The following is a 20,411-nucleotide window of genomic DNA, read 5'->3' as shown; positions in this document are numbered from 1 at the left end:
CATCATTTAAATCTGATTTGATGGATTTTGAAGTTAAAACTCATCAAACACTTTGGTGAGCTTAAAAACACCCTAGTTCTACTCGTTTTTCTTTTACTGCATTGAATCTCGTGCAGCAAAATTCTGTAGTTTGTCTGCATAGTTATCGCCATAGAAAATTTCAAAATATTACTAAAATACGGAAGGATAATTTGACATTTCACAACTTTGCTAATAAATAAAAGATCATCAAATTATGAAAATAAGATAAATACATTATCAGATAGTCTAGCACATAAATTTTGGTGGTTTTCAAAAATCGACACTTAAAAATGCCATCCAAGTGTCTAGCGTTATTAAACAAATCAACTTAAAAGCCCAACCGATCTAATTAAATATGTATGCAATTATAATAATATATCTATGCAATATTTTTTAATTTTTAACAGATTTTTATGTTGTCATAATTATCTAAACAGAAATCAATACGTGCATCTTCAAATGCAGCAGACCCAAACACGAAGAACTAAAAGGAGGGACATAAATTAAGCAAAATCTATGTGCACAATTTACATGCATTATACATATTTTCCTTATTTTGATAAACATAATTATACAGAAAAAGGGTTTTATTCGGAATATTTTGTGATGACAACTAGCCCAAATTCTTATTTTACGAACAGGTCAACACCACCAAAACAAGAGAAGCTGTTTTTTTTTTTTTTTGCATGAATGTCCTAAAAAAAAAATATTCTCTTGTGGGGCCAAGTAGCAGGGTAAAAGTACAAGCCATCTTCACATTTTTGCAAAATGGTCCTTATAGCCGTGCCTTTGAAACATGTGATGAAGATGAAGCCATTGAGCTCTGAAAAATGATGAAAATCCATTAGTTAACTCAATCATGCAAGTAAAATCTACCAATAATGCTAAAATTACAAGGGAAGCATTTAAATTAGAGGGGGAATGTAAATGTGACATATCACGTACCAATGGTATGCCCTTCTTTGCTCTTTCTTCCAAGTAAGAGCACGGTGTGAAGAAACCGCCATAAATCTCAGCCCATTTAGAAAGCTTTGAATATATGTAATTTGCCCCAACTGTATCAGCCCAAAATACAAGCCCACCTCTGCAACAAGTTTAAAGTAAAAAGATAAGGGCACGGCGTTGCCATTGACTAAAAGTCTAAAACTACTCGACTGATTCAGAAAAATGATGAAAATAGATCGAGTGAGGCTACGGTACTGTGCATTCTGTACTATGAATTTATATTTTTATTTTCAAAGTCTAAATAGTCGAATTCGGAATATTCATCATGATCTCCATATGAAAATCTACTGGAGGCCAAATTTTACATTTTTTTAGAATATTTTTACTAATTTTTTAGCTTGATAGAATCACTACTTTTGGATGGTACGCAATCTTAAGATCAAGTGATTTTGTACCTATCTAAAAAAATGTAAAATTTTGCACCCTAGCACATTGTTGTATGGAGAACATGTTAAGCGGTACGGATAGACCGTTTGGACTTTAAAAATGGAGATATACATCCATAGTATGGACCAAAGTGCGCTACGCATAGTACCATAGCCTCACTCAAAATAAATCTATTTAGTAGGCTAAAGAGTAAAGAATAATTAGTCTGACCTGTATTTGGGGAATCCCATTCCAAGAACAGAAGAGATGTCGAGGTCTGAAGCCTTACTGACAACCCCTTCATCCATGACTCTGCATGCCTCATTTATAGTAGGGAAGAAAATCATCTCTACTATTTCTTGGTCACTGACGGTTATGGCCTACATACATATGTCACAAAAATGGTATATGATATTAGAATGAGACAACACAAGCAGCTGACACATCACAATGCTGACAGAGAGAGAGAGAGAGAGGTGTTTTTTTTTTTATGTTGGCTTTAGATGTTTATGTTGTTAGTTAATGTTGTGTTTTTAGATGTTGATTTATTTTGATGTTGACGATGTAGAAGAATGGATGTAATTTTATGTTTTATTTAATGAACTTATACTTCGCAAGGTTTCAAAAAGAGAGAGAGTGAGACCTTTCCCCCACGAAGGAGATTAGCACGCTTTTTAGACTCTTCAATGACAGCTTGTACGCTAGGATCAGGTCTAGGCTTGCTACCCTTGTCAAAGAAGTAGTAACCTTTACCATTTGCCTTACCTATCAGTCCAGAAAGAAACTTCCATAATATAAAAGCAAACAGAAAAAAACAAAAACAAAAGCATTTTATTTTAATTTGACAAAGATGTAAATGTATACCTTGTCGCCCATCTTTCACCATCAACTCAACCAAATCAGACTCGAAAGTACGGCCTTTGAAGGCCTCTGCATATATACCTTTCACTGCCAAAGCTACCCCATATCCAGCCACATCTTGGAGTCTGTTTAGAAAAATCAAAGTTATCAAAATGAGCATTTTTGCAGTCTACTATTTCAATCTACTAGAAATTTCTCAATAAGCTCATTAAGGTTAAATTGAAAAACATAAAACTCAAGCAAGTTCAGATGTGGTAAGCCTTTGAATCCAGCATTAAGTAAACTCGAGTGGGGCTATGGTACTTTGCAAAGCACGGATTGGCCCGTACTATGGATTCATATCTTTGTTTTCAAAGTTTAAATATTTGATCTGAACCGCTCAACATGATCTCCTTATGACCGGATTTTATTTTTGAGAACTTCTTTACTATTTTTTTATATAGATTGAAAATCACTACTTTTGATGGACCAGAAATTTTAAATTAGGCGATTTTCTACTTATTTTAAAAAATAGTAAAAAAATTCTAAAAAATGTAAAATTTGACCTCCAAGAACATTTTCATTTCATATAAAGATCACGTTGAATGGTTCGGATTGACTGTTTGGACTTCGAAAATGAAAATACAGATTCATAGCACGGATCGATGTGCTCTTTGCAAAGTACCATAGCCTCACTCAAGTAAACTCCACCAAATGCTATTTAAAAACAAAGCTGAATAACAAATTTGGAAAAAGAAAGCTTACAGGAAAGGACCCATAGGCATGCCAAAGCTGGTAATGACACGATCGATTCTAAAAACATCCACACCAAGGTGAACAAGTAGATGTGAGCTTTGAGTGTATGGAAAAAAGGTACGATTCACCGCAAAGCCGGTGCAATTTCCAACAACTACAGGGACCTTTTTAATAATCTTTCCTACTGTCATAAGATCGACAATCACTTGTGGTGAGGTCTTCTCAGTACGCACAATTTCCAACAGAGGCATAATATGTGCAGGACTGCAATTAAAATAAAATGAAATATCCAATGTTAGAAATAGATGGCTAAAGAAAAATTTCATGACATGATCATTATCATGTCAATCTGGGACCTCTAGTTTTTAACCATATTCATTACCTATCTTGTGAGAATTCAGTAAATTTACCAGAATTTTGTAAAACATTTTGAATGTTTTTAAATTAACATCAAGGTGCTCAGGCAGTTGTGCAATTAGAATTGAGTGAGGCTATGGTACTATGCATAGCTCAGAGTGGTCCGTGCTACGGATCAATATTTTAGTTTTCAAAATTTTAACGGTCGATTTGAACCGTTCAACATGGCCTCCATAAAAATATGTACTTGTAAACAAACTTTCACATTTTTTTAGAATTTCTTTACTATTTTTTTAGATGGGTAGAAAATCACTGTTTTTGGATGGTCCAGAATTTTCAAATCAAGCGATTTTCTACCCATTAAAAAATAGTAAAAAAATTCTACAAAATGTAAAATTTTGTTTACAAGTACATATTCATATGGAGACTATGTTGAATGGTTGGGATCGACCGTTTGGACTTTCAAACCGAAAATTGGAGTCCATAGCGAGGACCAATATGCGCTATGCATAGTACCATAACCTCACTCATTATAATTTATTGGTACCAGAACTGGAACTGTATTTTTAAGTAAAGCTACAAAAAGAACATCATTTACAGCATGTTGTAATAAGCAGTCCTACTTAAGGACCCTTTTAAGTTTACCAAAAAAAAAACTATTTTTTATTGCAAGTCATGGAGAGAGCAATACCTGAAGAAGTGGGCCCCAATAATGCGGTCTTGAGAGCGTGTCTTCTCTCCAACAATATTTAAATCAATGGTGGAGGTGTTGCTTGCCAGGATGCAATGTGGCGGGCATACTCTTTCTAAATCAGCAAATATCGACTGCTTCAATGGGATCTTTTCAATGACCGCCTAAATTAGCAGACAAGTTTGTCAGTTTGTAACCAGTAATGGTCAGTAGTGCAATCCTTACAAGATTTTTTTATTTATAGAAATTATTAAATAATAAAAGAAAACACAAAGAGTGCTGGGGTATTTCAATGGCATAAATGGATCCAAAACTTATTTCTGGATCGAAAATGTTTTCTGTTTCAGAAAAATTTCCAGCCTCTTTCTGTTTCAAAAAGAATTTTCGGCACTTTCTGTTTCAAGAAAAGCCAGCCACTCTTTCAGGGGAAAAAACACTTTGGATATGAAAAAAATCGATTCCAAAGTTTGGATCTGAAATTTTTTTTTTCAGATCCATCTATGTCATTGGAAAACTCCAGCACTCTTTCTGTTTCCCTTTATTATTTAATAATAATTTCTATAAGTAAAAAATTCTCAATCCTTAGGCATAAGAAAATATTTTTAAAATTTATATTACCTCGATAACCAAGTCAACATCTTTGAAGTCTGCGTAATCAAGGACTCCCTTTAGGAGAGAGAGTGTCTTCTTTGCCCTGTCCTGAGTCAGTGAGCCTTTCTTCACAAGGCCTTCTAGATTGCCTTCATTTATGCAAAAAAATAGTTAAGAAATTTTGTTGAGTACAGTAAAAATGAAGTTTAGCTCAAAATAATCTAATTATATGCTTAAATGTGGTTGATTGCAATTCCAGATTCTAACAGATACCAACTCACCTACAAAAAATGCAATGTGGTAAGAACTTAGTATGCTAACCTGATATCATTTTCACACCCCTCTCAAGAAATTTGGGTTCAACTTCCTTCAATACAACAGAAATATTATTCAGAAGACAAGCTGTTGCAATTCCAGAGCCCATAAGGCCACCACCAATCACTGCAATTTTCTTGATCTGCCTTGGTTTTAGCCCCAAATCAGTCACATTTGGCACCTATTTTGCATCAAACAAATCATACTAAGGTCAAATTGAGAACTTGATATTTATATATTAGTACATTAGAACAAATAAGGTACTCAGTATTTAGTACAGAACAAGCAAAGAAGCAAGCAAAAGAGTTGTTGTAAAAAGGATTATATAATAGGAACAGAAGCAATGCTCAGGGATAGTGAACTCAGAGAGCAAAAAAAAAAAAAAAAAAAAGCAAATGAAGGATATTAAGCAAAAATAGGCACATTACATAAAGAAAAGTCAATTATGTTAGAAAACAATCTACTATCGAAAAATCAGGTAAACTAGGAAAAAGCATTGCATATTCATAAACACAAATGAAATTAAAGATTGAATCTACAAAAGAAAATATTATATGAACCTTAGAGGTAGCCCTTTGTGCAAAAAAGACATGGACAAGCCCCTTACATGTGTCAGCAAGTACCAGCTCCTTAAAAAGCTTTGCCTCCTGCAGTTAAAGAACACTTCACTATTAATCCGAATCTACATGTAGTTGCAAAGAACATACACTAATCCTGGATATTAGCCAAAAGTTCAACAGATTTATGTTTAAAACAAGTGGACAACAGTTATTAGATACGCACGAGCTGAGCCTAACTCTTATATGCAGGAAATGCAAAGGTCCATTTCATAAAAGCCTGACCCTCCTGATTATTGTAATGCCCGGTAATTTATATAATTCGTCTAAAATTATTATGGATTATTTACAAAATTTGAAAACTTAAGGGTCTATTTTAAAAGTAGTCAACTTTTAATTAAACCATTAAGTTTTCAAATTTTGTAAAAGAAGTTTTAGAAAAATTATATAAATTACCGGGTGTTCCAATTTTTCCACAAGACCAGATGGAAGTGAAAACTCATATGACTGATTTTGTGTTTTGAAAAGATTAGGGACTCAGGGGAGCAAGCAAGTCATTTAAGCTTGAATGGACCTTAATTTCAAAAGATTAGGGTTATTTGCAAAAAAATCCAGAACTTATTTAAGTTTCTTCGCACCAGGAGATGGTGTATATGTGATTTGCAAGCAGTGCAAAACAAGGTAAAATTGTTTAAAGTAAAAATCAACTAACAAAATATAAATAACAGCACACCTTGAGAACACCAGCATAACCACCAGCAACAACACCCTCTTCAATCGAATTGAGGCATGACTGGTGCTGGGGCATATTAGGAAATTGCCTCTTAACCTGTTGCCTCGCAGCTTTCAAAATCTCACGGGCTTCTGCAAGTGAGCACAGCTTGTCAGTTCTGCGTAAAGAGCTCAGCCATGGTTTCCGCCCCTCGGCAATGTCTAGGGCCCACTGACGTGAAATCTTGATTATGTCAGATGGAGATGCAAGCTCATCTATCAGGCCATATTGTTTCCCTTCCTTTGCTCTAATCAACTTAGACAGCTGGATGTTAAAACCAGTTGAAGAACATTTTTTGTTAGCCCAAAAGTCTTGTGATGCGACAGTTTACAGTGTACTCACAAAACCTAGTAATTTCGCACATAGCCCGACAAAAGCATAAAAATTATTGTACACTTAAAGAATTTAAAAATAATCCTTGTGAAATAGTGGTTAACAAAAATTCCTATAAAAGTCATTTTCATTGTTTTAAGGCATTTAAAATAATGTCTCAGAGAAAATTTTGATGTATATGTGAAGCTTTACACAAATTCATCATTTAAAGTACAAGTATTGCTGTAGTATGAGTATATGACAAACAGAACACGCTGCAGTAGGAATCTAGGACCACAACTTATCGAGATGGACATTTACTATGATTCAAAGCCAACCAGGAAACATTAATGAACATATTTTTAAAATTTAACTCAGAAGGTCAAGTCTAGAACTTACCAACATCATTTCAGTTGCTTTTGCCAACCCAACAAGCCTTGGCAACCGTTGAGTGCCTACACAACAAAATTCATCAAATGTAAGAGCAAGTGTATACACTATCAAACAGAGAATTAATCCTTAACAAAAACAAAAGTGCAAAGAAATTATAATTACCGCCAAATCCAGGAATAACTCCAAGTGTCAGCTCTGGCAAACCAAGCTGAGCCTCTGGCGTGGAAATTCTAGCATGACAACCCTGAATTGAAAATAAATAATAAAATACTAATGAAATTATATGATTAGAAAAAAGAAATAAATTATGAAGTCAAAGACATGATATTGTTGCACAAACCATAGCCATCTCTAGACCACCACCAAGAGCAAGCCCCTGAATCGCTGCAACAGAAGGCTTCTTAGCATCTACAATAAACACAAAAAATTACAATGGCTAATGGTCAACAACACCATAATAAAATTATATTTCAGACGGGGGGCAATTTCAAACACTTATTTCTATCTCTTTGACTAAAACTATCACAGAAACCGCATGTCGTCCAACTAATTTCAAAACATGGCCAAATAGTCCATCCTTCCTCACTGTTTGTCTATGTACAACCTACTGCATTAAGGAAGAGTAGAGGGCAGATTTCAAAGAATTAAGAAAAGGGATGGATGTGGTTCTTGCAAAGTTATAGGCAAAAAAGAACGATATAATTCCTATTCTCAGGGTGACCATCATGTTTCTCATGTACTCTACAGGTATACATATTATTATTTCTTCGGACACCATGCCGAATATTTTAGAAAAAGCACCTCGTGATGTCTTCTAAAATAAATATCAAGTACCCTAATGTAAATAAATTTAATACCAATCCAAATTTACCTTCCATTATGTTTACCACTAACTCAACAGATACGTCAGGCAGAAGGGACAAATTTCCTAAGAAAAACAATGCATTAGGATATTAGTAAAGTTGCCAACGATTTGAGTTTATGATTAACTAAGAGGCTTGATGGATACCCGTTTCATGAATTTGTTTGAATATATTGATATCGAAGCCTCCAGAAAACTTGCCTCCACTGCCTAATTAGAAAAAAAAAATAGCAATAAATTCAGATAAATATTTGGAATAATTTAAGTACCATCATTCAGCAAACTTCTTAAAGGATTCTATAATGCAACATACAACATAAGATGTAAAAATAATTAAATCCGTTTTTGTCCCGGTTATTCTAACAAATAACCTAAGAAGCCAGAAACCACCCACCAAAATTGCATTACTTTTTCTGGAGAATTGTCAGTGAGTAACATATTTTGGCCAATTCTAAAACAAATTATTTCATTGCTATTGTTGAACTACCATCAAATGATCATATAAAAAAAAAAAACTAATGTTAAAGTTCCAAATCAAAACTTTAAATTCAGCATGATAAGGTTATACCATATATGTGATCCATTATAAACTTACCAGTAAGAACAATTGCTTTCACATCTGGCCTCTTCATAGCCTCAGTGTACGTCTCTTTCAGACCCGCAATTACTAATGAAATAGAAAAACTGATAGTAAGAAAAAGCGCATGAATAATTTACAGAGCCACAATGCTCTGATATAAATCATTATGTCATATGATCAATTTCTTATAGGTGAGCTCAATTCTTATGGGGCCCAAAAAGCGGTGCTTCCCTGTGGCGGTGAGTCAGTGACCAGCTTTACAAACAGGCACACACAGATCGACATAGAAATTCAAATTCAAGCTTCTAGTGGTGATATCACAAATACCAAGTAAACCGAGGGCATAGATGCAAAAAGGCCCTAGCAACTAGCTGGTCTCTCAATTCCAAGTCTCAATCAAGAAGAAGCTTAAGAAAATAGCTAATAACCAAACAAATAGCTAAAAAATTAAGAAAAATTAAGGAAATAATTACTGTTTGGATGCAAAGCGTTAACAGGCGGATTCGTGATTGTGATTAGCGCAACACCATCGCTCCCCACCTCCATGGTCACACGAACCCCTGACATGCCGGATCGAAAAAGAGATCTAGATTCTAGAGAAACGATAACTGGTACGAATTAGTATCTGATCTAATCTCTTTTGGTTTTGGGATACGATCAACAGACGAGAGCTTTGAGTGCGGGAATGAAGCACTGGTAATATAAGGAGGTGTTCGGTTTGATGTACCGCGGTGAAAGGATAAGTTTAACCTGATCTATCCACGTCGGATATTTATCTCTTGTTACAGCAATCCAATTCAAAAATCAGAAATTGTACGGATACACGCAAAATTAGTCGGAATAAGAGCTTTGAATTTTTTTTTTTTTTTCCTCTAGTTGGATTAATTGATACATTGTTAGACTTTTTTTGCTTTCTACCAATCGTATTATAGTTCAACTAGCAACAGAATATGGGTCTTTTAGAGGATGATAAAAAATGGGGTTGTTATTTTCTGCTTATTTCTTGTATTTCATAGGTTGTTGATTTGTTCTATCTATTTCGATTTTTTTTAAATATAACTAATTTTAAATATTTTAACACAATAAGCATTATTAATTTGATTTTTATAAAAAAAGAATCAGTGGAGACATAAACATGTTTGCTCCACCGATCCGCAGGATGGCCAGAGCTATTTATTATTGATTTCTGTGATCAGATTGTATAGATGGATTATAAAATGGCTCCACCAATCAGCGAATCGGTGGAGCAAACATGTTTGTACCTCTACCGATCCTGTGGATCGCTGGAGTTGTATTTTGTATAATCCAAATCAATGGTGCTTGTTTTGTTAAAAATATTAAATTTAGTTCTATTTGAAAAAAAAAATTATTTCTATTGCATTCTACTTTGAGACGTAACAAAACAGTAGTTATTAATTTATTATCATTACATCAAACTGACCCGTTATAAATCATTCAAATAAACTGAATTTTGGAGTCACTAAAATTAATTATAAGGCTATTAAATTAAATCATAAAGTATGTATATTATTTAGTTCAATCGAGACTGACTCACGGTTAATTCGTTATTATTATTATTTTTATTTTCAATTTTTGAACCATACCGCCATACGTTATTAAATTTTTTGGGATCAGCATTTGATGATAGCAATAATAAATATTGGTAATAGATCCCAAAAATTTTAAAAAAATGTCATTGAATTATCAAGAAATGCAACTATTAATTTAAAATAAGTCAATTTTAAAAAATAACCGAGCATGCAAATTTTCTAGTTAGTTTTATGATGGCTGATTTTCAATCTAAGACCTTCATAGCTTGTATCTGTTTACAATTACTGATTAAATTATAGAATTAATTAAATTGCATTGTTAAACAATATTTAAAATTTCGGATTTCAAATAGAAATTTCTTGACAAATAAAATTCTCAAAACGAAAATAGATTTGTTAGACGACCAGCTCTCAACTATTTACCGTCCAACCACACAATTTTAAACTATGGAACTATTCTGGTACAAATTGGAGACTGCAAATAAAGATAGAATTAAATTTCGTCATGTCAGAACTTTTAGAACGCATTTCTGATTGCGACGCGCTTAACCACCGAAAGAATTAAATAATAAGCCGCTAAAGTGAGTAATAGCTGTCAGATCATGATCGAACGGTCAAAAGAGGCTGGAAACTGAATCAGCTGAATTTCGAGGAAAAGGTTATCTATCCACACAGTACACGAGGCACATTCCAACTGATCTGCTAAAGAAGGTAAAACAGGAAACAGCTACGCCCAACAGACACCACATCACATTTCTCAGCGTTCTGGAATGTGCCTCGAGAAAAATTATTATTGGATCGTCTCGGATAGATCAAAATTGAGTAAAGCTAGGGTGTGATGTGCTCATTAAAAAAGTTTGGTGAGTACAATTTCAAAAGTATATCGGATTAATGTCAAATGTCGAATTCAAACCGTTGAAATTCATCTACTCCATGAGTGATGCATGTACATACAAAATTTTAAAAGTTTCGAGTTTATTTGCTACAAGGTCAAGCGGTCAAAGAAATAATAAAAATTGAATATATAAAACAACTTATAAATTAACTTATAATATGTTTATTTCTTTGACCGCTTGACCGTATAGCAAATAAATTCGAAACTTCCAAAATTTTGCATGTACATGCATCACTCATGAAGTACATGAATTTCAACGGTTTGGATTCGGTGTTTGAAGTCGATCCAATGAACTTTTTGGAGTTGTGCTCATCAAACTCTCTTGGTGAGCACATCACACCCTAGCTTTACTCATCAAAATTCACATTGAATTATTCGAATTGTGTGGACTCATTTGGTATTGTAGCTCATTATTGAATTTGTAGCACTCTCAGCTATCTAAATTCAGAAGGTGAATAATATCTATATATTTATGTATGAATGAATTGAGTACCAATGACACTGGTGATGGTAATTATGTCACATATTTTTTGTTAAAGCAAGACTTGAAAATATTCCATTCAAGACTTCTATTAATTACCGAGAAATTACTTGAAAACTCTTAAACTCTTTCCCACTAAAAAAAAAAGATTCTTGTCACTACTTGACTTGACTTGACTTGGTCTTGCTCTTTCACATTGGTCAAAGTCCACACAATTTGAATACATACCATTAATACTTTTGTTTATTTACATTTTCAATTGGTTTAACTGTGTAATTTTGTTGTGGGAGAAATTGTTGTAATTTTTGCGCTTGTTCATTAAATAATTTCTGATCACTATTATTAAAATCAGACTGGATCGGACGGATAGATTGGAAAAAGCTGAACCCAGACTCTAATCCGGTCTGATTTAGATAAAAGACCAAACAAGTATGTGATCCGGAAAAATATAAAAAAACCGGTCGGTTTATGTAGAAAACCGATGAACTATTTAAAACCCGGTTCCTTTTTATTTAGTTAATTGTCACAGGCTCATGGCTCATTAATTCGTTTGAGGAGAAAAAAGGTAGTGAAAAAGGATTCAAATCAGCTGAAATATGAGATTCACGAACATTGCCTCTAAAATTTCTGAAATTTCGAATCCAGCCGTCCAATTTTTTCTGTACACGCATCTCGGAACAGCTGATTTTTCTGTGCACTCATCTCAAAACAGTTCAACGGTTGGATTCGGGATTCCAGAAATTTCAGAGTTACTGTTAATGATCTCGAATTTCAGCTAATTTGAATCCAGTGAAAAAAGGTTGTAGCTGAGGTGATTATATGGGGACAATTTTGTACAATTGTTTGTATTTTTGCAATTTGTTTTTAAGAAATTACATTTGAGCATGATAAAAAAAAAAATTCCATCATTATTTAAAAAAAAAACAAAATTCCAAAATACTATTATTTTTTAATATAGAACGCATTGGAATCTTGTTCATCACAAAAACAATGATAAATTCCTATGGAGTTGATTATTCAATTGAAAATAAAATGTAAAACTAAAACCTCGTTAGTAAATTGAAAAAGAAAGTTGTCATACGATGTTTACTTTAATGATTTTAAGAATGAGTTATATATATTTTGAGCTTTATAAAAATATATTTCTTGCATTTTTAATTATTTATATATATTTATGTATGTGGAAATTTTCACTAATATAAAAAATATGATTAATTTTGATAATTGTACTCATATCTCATAAATATATGTATTTGCAAAATTAGCGATCGAGCCGGTTAATCCACCGGTTCAATCAGTAATGATAACATTACTTCTAATAATATCATGTTTAAGTTTTTATAAATATTATTCACCTTACCAATATACAATGGGATGTGTTCTTGATTTAATTATTATTTTGTTAACCGTACATCATGTTTGTAGTTCAAATAAGCTTCACGGTGTAGGGACTTGTCAATTTATTCCTTTTTGTAAGGGTCTGATCACAGGTCTTAATAAAGAGAGAATTCAAATGCATTAATTATATTTCTTTCATATTTCATATTTTTGTTTTTAAAATTTAAATGATAGGTTTAATATTAAAATATAGTTGCAGACTAAATTTTTCATATTTTTTTAAATATCCTTACTATTATTTTTAAGCAAGTACAAAATCACGTGTTTCAATCCTTTACAAAGACAAATTAAAATCTGATCATTTTCTTAAGTAAATGAGCATCCTCTTATTCTTTCATCCGAATAATTTAAAATCGAATCCACAAGAATTCGATTACTATTTTTTTTTATATCAAGACAGAGACCCATTAACGTTGTCCCTTGTGGGACTTCCAGATCGGAACACTCGGACATCAACATATTTATTTATTTTACAAATTACATTTAATCAACTATAATTTGTATTTTATTGATTAGTATTTGTATCAACATATGACTCAATTATCTTATACGTATCGTGCCCGTGCATTGCAACGAAAACATATTATAAAATGAAGAAGACCAAGACTTTGATTTACAATTTGAATTTCAAACTTTGATACAAGTAAAGAGATTTGATAAAAAAAAAGACAAATGGCTTGTAGAAATATATGCAGGACAAAAAATATTTAGTAAAAGTGAATTTGTATTATTAAATTAGTTGTTTCATTTTGTGGCACTAATTATAATTAGTGTTACTAAAATTCCTCCTCAACATATGTTCTCCAAATAATTAACAACTGAAACCAAGAACGAACTTGAACATACTAATAAAAAAAGAATATTTTATCCTATTAAAATTGAAGAAGTAAAATTGTAAAAAGATTAATTATAGCTTAAATTGAGTAATGTATTAAATTTGAAGATATTAAATACTGATAAAATATTTTTAGAAGATGTCAGCATTTGATGTTCTTACAAATAAATTGATCATCCATCATAATTCTTAAATAAGGAAATAAGGAAATAAGGAATGGGAGACAACTAAATAGGAGAAATAAGGAAATGAATACATTTATTTTCTCTCCAATTTTATTCTCTATTCAATTTTAATTGTAACATATCGTGTGATAGTATGTGTAGCGAGTATATTTCTAACTAAATTGAGGCTTCTACACATAAAAAAGATCCATTTAATAAAAAGAAGACAAATTAATTGATTGGAGGGCTGATATTAAATCCAAAATTACATCTTTCAATCATAACTATTGGCGGATCAAGACATTTACGTGCATAATATAAGAATGGAGATGGAGATGCTAATTTTGACATCTGTACATCAACATATTTCAAGATTTCATATAAATTTATTTTCATATTTGAATTTTGTTAATTATATTTATATCCTAAAGTTCATATGATTCAATTATCTGATAATTATTTATTTCATATCCATATTCGTGAATTATCCGCTCTAATCTGTATCCAATTAAAATGAATTTAGTTTTAAATTTTGACATCTGTTTACTATTTGTATTCGTAGTTATATCATTTAAAAATGACGTATACTAATTTAATATTAGCATTATCTGTTCCGAATTCGCTCCGTTTACACCCGTAATTTATAATTTATATATTTCATGTGAGACTGCATATGGATGGAAAATTAAAGAACAATTAATTATACTTGTCCATAACGTCATTAGTGATCTCATGAAGTTAAGGAATTGAATATCATATTCATATCAGCGGAAGTTTAGTAAAGTCTAGTAGCCAGTCTCATGAGGTCAAAATAAACAAACAAATAAAATATGGCAACAATCTCTACATCAGTGATCTGTCACATGATTGAAGAGAAACTACTAGACAATAGTCTGAGGTCCATTAATTAAAGTATCTGAGAAAGCAACATTTATATTTAAAAAATGTGAACTCAAAATTAAGCATTGTTTTTTAAGAGGGTTCGTGGAACATTTATATTTTCATAACATGGAAACAAATGTGAACTCAAAATTAAGCATTGTTTTTCTCTCTTTAAGAGGGTTCGTGGAAAGTTTTTTATCCATTGAAATTATTAAATTAAATAGAAAGAGTATCTCGTTTCCAACAAATATAGAAATATCTAATTTATTGAGCCTGATCCAAAATATATGAATCTGACTCAATAATCCATATCTAAATATTATTTTTTTGGGATCATCTGTGAACCAGAGCTTGATTCTTCTCTAATCGAACGGTCCGGATCCAAACTAAAAAGAAAAGAAAAAGAATATGAATCATTGAGTCAGATTCATAATATTTTGAATCATATTCAATGAATTAATTATATCTTTCTATATTTGTTGAAAACGAGACACTCTTTCTATTTTCGTACGCCTGATTTTAATAATTTATACGAATAAAAATATATATATAATATATAATATATAATATTTTAACAATTAATTATTGCATAATTCGTACTTGTATGTTGTGTAATGAATAATATATATAATATATGAGGAGGGATTCGATTACACCCTTTTTTGGTGACACCGAATTACACTCTCCATTTTCAAAGTTTTTCAAGTCCAAACAGTCGATCAAAACTGTTCAACTTGTTGGATATGTTAAAATGTGCTTGCAGATCAAATTTTACATTTTTTTGAAATTTTTTTACTATTTATTAAGTATTTAACAAAATCGCTATATTCTGACCGTTGAATTTTTGTAACCATCTTAATAAATAATAAAAAAAATTAGAAAAATATAAAATTTGATCTGCAAGCACATTTTAACATATCCAACAAATTGAACGGTTTAGATCGACTGTTTGGACTTTGTAAACATAGAGTGTAACCGGTGTCACTGATATCACTTTATTAGACCTATTATTTCGACTTGTTTCCATACAAAAATCTATGTTTTGAACCAACAAATGGTGCCTTTTACATTGAATATCCATAGAATGTGGTACTGCTATGTTTTGGTTCTTACTTTGCAGGAATCAGGCGAAAACGGGCAAAATCAGGGAAGTTACTGAAATCTGAGACATCCGATGCGACCCTCATCACATCCGATGCGACCCTCATCAGAGCCGATGCGACCCTCATCAGAGCCGATGCGACCCTCATCAGAGCCGATGCGACCCTCATCAGAGTCGATGCGACCCTCATCAGAGTTGATGCGACCCTCATCAGAGTCGATGCAGGTTGCATCAGACCTGATGCAGGTCGCATCGCGAGTTTCCAGAGCAGACAGCAAAGGCCCAGAATTGAAGCACTCGTTTTAAAAAGCCTATAAATAGGCCACCCCTGCTACCAGAGAGGGAGTTCCGAAATTTAAAGATTCAAAGCCTCAAGGAGAGAGAAAAGATCAAGAGAGAAGAGAGAGATTGGAGATCGCTTGGAGAAGAAGAGAAGATTGCAAGATCCTCTCCAATCCACCTTGGATCTTTGAGCTTCATCATGATCTGCCTATTCTCTCTCTCTTTTATGCTTTCTTTTGCTATGCTTGAGTAGATCTCTAGTTCTTAGGGTTAGGATGTAGTCTCTAAACCTTGTCTTTGAGTTGAATGATGTTTTGATCTAAGTTTGAACTTGTGTGATTGTTGTTTGAGTATTCATTGTTTGCTTGATTGTGATTTCTTGATTGATTCTTGATTGTCTACTGTTAGATGTCTATAGCATCTATTCTAGTAATTTGGCCTTGATGTATCTTGTAATTGTGATTGAGCATTTGAGGTAGATCTAAGATCAATAGTAGCCGAGAGGTGAAATTTCTATTATCGAAAGGTTGTAGATACCTCTAGTTAACCAGACAATCAATTTAGGTTAGATACCAGTAGGCGAGAGCCACAGGTTGAAGTCTCGCACAAGAAATCAACTTAGATACGAACACATGTCAGCTCTGCTCGAGGGCCATGCGACCTGCATCAGAGATGATGCGAGTCGCATCATACGGGTCGCATCAGAGATGATGCGAGTCGCATGATAGGTCCAGAGAAGACAAAGTTTGGGATGAAACCTGAAACCCTAGGAACGCCTTTTATCATTGTTCAAAACCAAAACCTTTAATTGCTTTCATTTACTGTTAATTGAATTGACACCCGAAATTAGGAAACATAAACAAACCAAACCCAACTTTTCGCACTTCTAGTACCTAGCTTGGATAAGTGGTGATTTAGAATCGAATTAAACTGTCCCTGAGGATCGATACCTTAATATACTATACGGATAGGGTTGTGCACTTGCAACCCTAGACGAGAGTAGATTCAAGGTTTAAACTGGTATAGCTTGCTATACCTGAGACTTTGTAGCCTACCTTTGTAAGCGAACAAGTTTTTGGCGCCGTTGCCGGGGACGGCTATCAATTCTTTTCTAGATTTTTGCTTATCTTAGTTAATCTAGATTTTAAATTTGTATCTTTTCTTTTTCTTTACTTCCTTATTACTAAAAACTGGCTTTCATACCCCCTCCTGCAGGTAAATTCAGGCTGACTTACCAACTAAGGAGCAGAGGACCGCTTTTTGACGACACTCCTCCAGACGACACAGTTCCTGCTCAGTCATCAACTGACGCAACCAGCATCGAAGTCGACGCGACCCTCATCACATCTGACGCGACCCTCATCAGAGCTGACGCGGGTGGCATCAGAGCTGACGCAGGTGGCATCAGAGCTGACGCGGGTGGCATCAGAGCTGACGCTGGTGGCATCACTATTGACGCAACTTGTGTGACAGAGACAATGTTAGAGCATCCAAGCAGGGAAGATAGGGAAGCAGATGCCAGAGAAAGGGAAGTCCTGACCGACCAATCTGACGATGAAATGGATGTCTTCATGCCAAGGACCTTATGGGAGTTCAATGTACCAAGGGCTGGGGATGTCAGAGGTGCAATCAGACTACCAAGGATACTTGGGCAACAACCGAACTTCAACCCAGGAGTTGTAAACATGGTTCAGCAGAATGTCTTCAATGGCATGGATCACGAGGATCCACATGCTCATCTCCAAACCTTCCTCGAGTGCATCACAACCATCAAGACCAATGGGGCGACAGCTGATTACACCAAACTTGCTTTATTTCCTTTTACTCTTAGGGACAAGGCTAAGAAATGGTTAGGGTCATTACCAAGGGATTCTATTACCAATTGGAAGGAGATGTCTAAGTTGTTTCTCACTAGGTTTTTCCCCCACAAAAGAACTGCCAAGGTAAGGAACCAACTGACCAGTTTTAGGCAGAGGTCCGATGAACCCCTCAATGAGGCATGGGAAAGGTTTAGGGAATTGCAATACTCTTGTCCCCATCATGGTATTCCTGATTGGTTGTTGATTCAAACATTCTATGATGGTCTAACTGAGAGCACTCGCACTTCTGTTGATGCAGTTGCAGGTGGGGCGTTAATGTCAAGGGAACCTCTGGAGGCCATGAACCTGATTGACAACATGGCACAGAATCAACAGTGGTCTTGCCGTGACAACACCCGACCTGGAGGTGGAGGCAAGTACGAAGTTGATCAAATCACCACTCTAATCACCAAGTTGGATGCCATGCAGAGAGCAATGGACAAGTTGAGTGTGAAGGCAGTCGAACATCTGCCACAAGTCTGTGTCATGTGTGGAGATGAAAGGCACCCTTATGAGCATTGCCCACTAGTGCAAAGGGATGAGGAACTCGAGCAAGTAAACTATCTCCATAATGAATCATCCCACTTTCTGAGACCCCAATTCAACAATCCCTCCTTCACCAACTCCTTCAACAACCCTTCTAGCAACAACAACAGGAACTTCTACCAGAATGCTTCCTTCCCCAATCAGAACCATCGAGCACCTCAATCCAGTCCTTCTGAGCCATATATTGCTCCCGCTGTGAGTAATTTCATATATGAGCAAGGAAAGATGAACCAGATGATGTTTGAGCAAATGAATCAAATGGCTGCTCAGAATAAGTTGCTGATGGAGCAAATAGATGCCCAAAACAAGTTGATGATGGAGAAAATGGGTCACCAAACCGCACCAAGCCAACCACAACTTGGAAAGCTGCCCGCGCAGCCAGAACCAAACCCCAGAGGAGAAGCTAAGGCGATCACACTGAGGAGTGGGACCCAGTACGATGAACCAGCCTTCCCAACTGATCAGATTCCAACTGATGCGACCCGCACCACAACCATGCGACCCGCATCAACCTCGGAGGAACCTGTGAATCCTGGTCGCATCGAGCCAATGCGACCAGCAACACCACCTGAAGAACCTGTGGACGCGACCCGCAATGGTACCATGCGACCCGCATCAAAAGGGTCTGAGAAAGAGAAAGGAAAAGGGGTTGAGAAACCTGTACCTTACAGACCACCTGTGCCCTTTCCCCGACGATTAGCTGAGAACAAGTTGAACGCACAATTCGGTAAATTCACTGAGGTGATCAAAGGCCTGCACATCACGATTCCGTTCATCGAAGCTCTGACTCAAATGCCTACTTATGCCAAGTTCTTGAAGGACATTCTATCCAACAAGCGAAGCTTGGGGGGGCATGAGAGGGTGAAACTAACGGAGCAGTGCAGCGCCATTCTGAACAGGGAGCTACCACCCAAACTGGGAGACCCTGGTAAATTCTCAATTCCTTGCAAAATTGGGAAAGCTACCATCAAGCGAGCCCTGTGTGACCTAGGGGCCAGCGTGAGTCTCATGCCATGCACCATCTTTGAGCGCATGGGAGTGGGCGAGCTCAGACCCACGCGCATGACTCTACAGCTTGCTGATTCATCTGTCAGGGTACCACTCGGCATAGTGGAGGATGTGCCAGTTCTAGTCGGAAAGTTCTTTGTCCCTGCTGATTTTGTGGTGATGGAGATGGAGGAGGACAAAGAAATTCCCATCATTCTGGGACGGCCATTCTTGAAGACGACTCGAACACTCATTGATGTGGAGAACCGAACTCTGACTCTGCGGATTGGAGATGAGAAAGTGGAGTTTAATCTCAACCGAGCTATGAAGTGCCCCTCTGAAACAGAAACATGCTGCTGGCTAGGTGTGGTCGATCAATTGGCCAAAGAACAATCTCGTAGGCAATACAGACCGGATGAATCCCACGCGGGTCGCGTGCCACAGTTCGAAGGCCTGGAAAACAGAGAACTAGGATCTGATGAAGCTAACGCGAGGTCTTCACACGATCCGAGTGAACCTGACGCGGACCGCGTCAAGGTCCACACAGAGCCGCCGACTCCTGAGCTCAAGCCTTTTCCAGCTAACCTCAGGTATGAGTTCTCAGACCCAAATAACTCTTGTCCTATGATTTTCAATGCAGACCTCGACCCAGCTCACATCCTCAGATTCTTGGAGGATTTGAAAGCTCAGCAAACTGTGATTGAGGACTTGATCAAGAAGGTAATAAGCACTCATCCAGCCACATGCAAGCTCAGGACTTTACCAGCAAACCAGCACACGGTCTGTACACCTCCGAAGTGGGCACTCCGCCCAGAACCGCCTGATCCACCTTCCATCAACCAGTGAGGCGCCCCCGCCTCACCCCTCACTCCATGTCTGGTTAGTTTCCATATTTTCTTCTATTTACTTTTTCTTGTGTGAATTCAAGCATTGAGGACAATGCTTCATTCAAGTTTGGGGGGGTGAATAGAAGAAAACTGTATCTGCATTTAGGTCATGTTTATTTTTCCAA

The 20,411-nt window shown here is 35.4% G+C and overlaps 2 protein-coding genes and 1 non-coding gene across 3 annotated transcripts; 1 reads left to right on the top strand and 2 right to left on the bottom strand.

Annotated features, from left to right (window-relative positions):
- Positions 1 to 499: 499 nt before the first annotated feature.
- Positions 500 to 9,089, bottom strand: AIM1 (Enoyl-CoA hydratase/isomerase family). The gene is made up of 18 exons (XM_078318519.1): positions 8,892 to 9,089; positions 8,434 to 8,505; positions 7,986 to 8,048; positions 7,848 to 7,904; positions 7,317 to 7,384; positions 7,139 to 7,220; positions 6,983 to 7,038; positions 6,233 to 6,535; positions 5,503 to 5,589; positions 4,949 to 5,123; positions 4,655 to 4,776; positions 4,037 to 4,200; positions 2,998 to 3,252; positions 2,257 to 2,378; positions 2,036 to 2,157; positions 1,624 to 1,772; positions 967 to 1,105; positions 500 to 844 (listed from the first exon to the last, which is right to left on the bottom strand). Exons 1-18 carry the CDS (start codon positions 8,983 to 8,985, stop codon positions 797 to 799), a joined length of 2,178 nt encoding a protein of 725 aa, XP_078174645.1. The 5' UTR covers positions 8,986 to 9,089; the 3' UTR covers positions 500 to 796.
- Positions 9,090 to 17,947: 8,858 nt separating this feature from the next.
- Positions 17,948 to 18,054, bottom strand: LOC144569014 (small nucleolar RNA R71). The gene has a single exon (XR_013515926.1). It is a non-coding gene; the product is annotated as a small nucleolar RNA R71 (small nucleolar RNA).
- An 853-nt stretch (positions 18,055 to 18,907) lies between these two features.
- Positions 18,908 to 20,245, top strand: LOC144568690 (uncharacterized). Its single transcript, XM_078319060.1, has one exon. It carries the CDS (start codon positions 18,908 to 18,910, stop codon positions 20,243 to 20,245), a length of 1,338 nt encoding a protein of 445 aa, XP_078175186.1.
- The last annotated feature ends 166 nt before the right edge of the window (positions 20,246 to 20,411 follow it).

The sequence above is a fragment of the Carex rostrata genome, chromosome 17 (genome assembly GCF_964058835.1).
Source record: "Carex rostrata chromosome 17, lpCarRost1.2, whole genome shotgun sequence".
In the NCBI taxonomy this organism is placed as follows: domain Eukaryota; kingdom Viridiplantae; phylum Streptophyta; class Magnoliopsida; order Poales; family Cyperaceae; genus Carex; species Carex rostrata.
The sequence above is the reverse complement of the archived record's forward strand: the minus strand, read 5'-3'. Positions and strand labels throughout refer to the sequence as shown.

What these genes read in the sequence shown, in the direction of transcription:
- LOC144568690 (XM_078319060.1), top strand. Translation starts at nt 18,908, where the DNA reads ATGCGACCCGCATCAACCTCGGAGGAACCTGTGAATCCTGGTCGCATC.
- AIM1 (XM_078318519.1), bottom strand. Translation starts at nt 8,985, where the DNA reads ATGTCAGGGGTTCGTGTGACCATGGAGGTGGGGAGCGATGGTGTTGCG. An exon ending in GAAAGCAATTGTTCTTACTG is followed by an intron (nt 8,049 to 8,433) that starts GTAAGTTTATAA and finishes TTTTCTAATTAG; the next exon opens with GCAGTGGAGGCAAGTTTTCT. An exon ending in ATCTCCTTCGTGGGGGAAAG is followed by an intron (nt 1,773 to 2,035) that starts GTCTCACTCTCT and finishes ATATGTATGTAG; the next exon opens with GCCATAACCGTCAGTGACCA.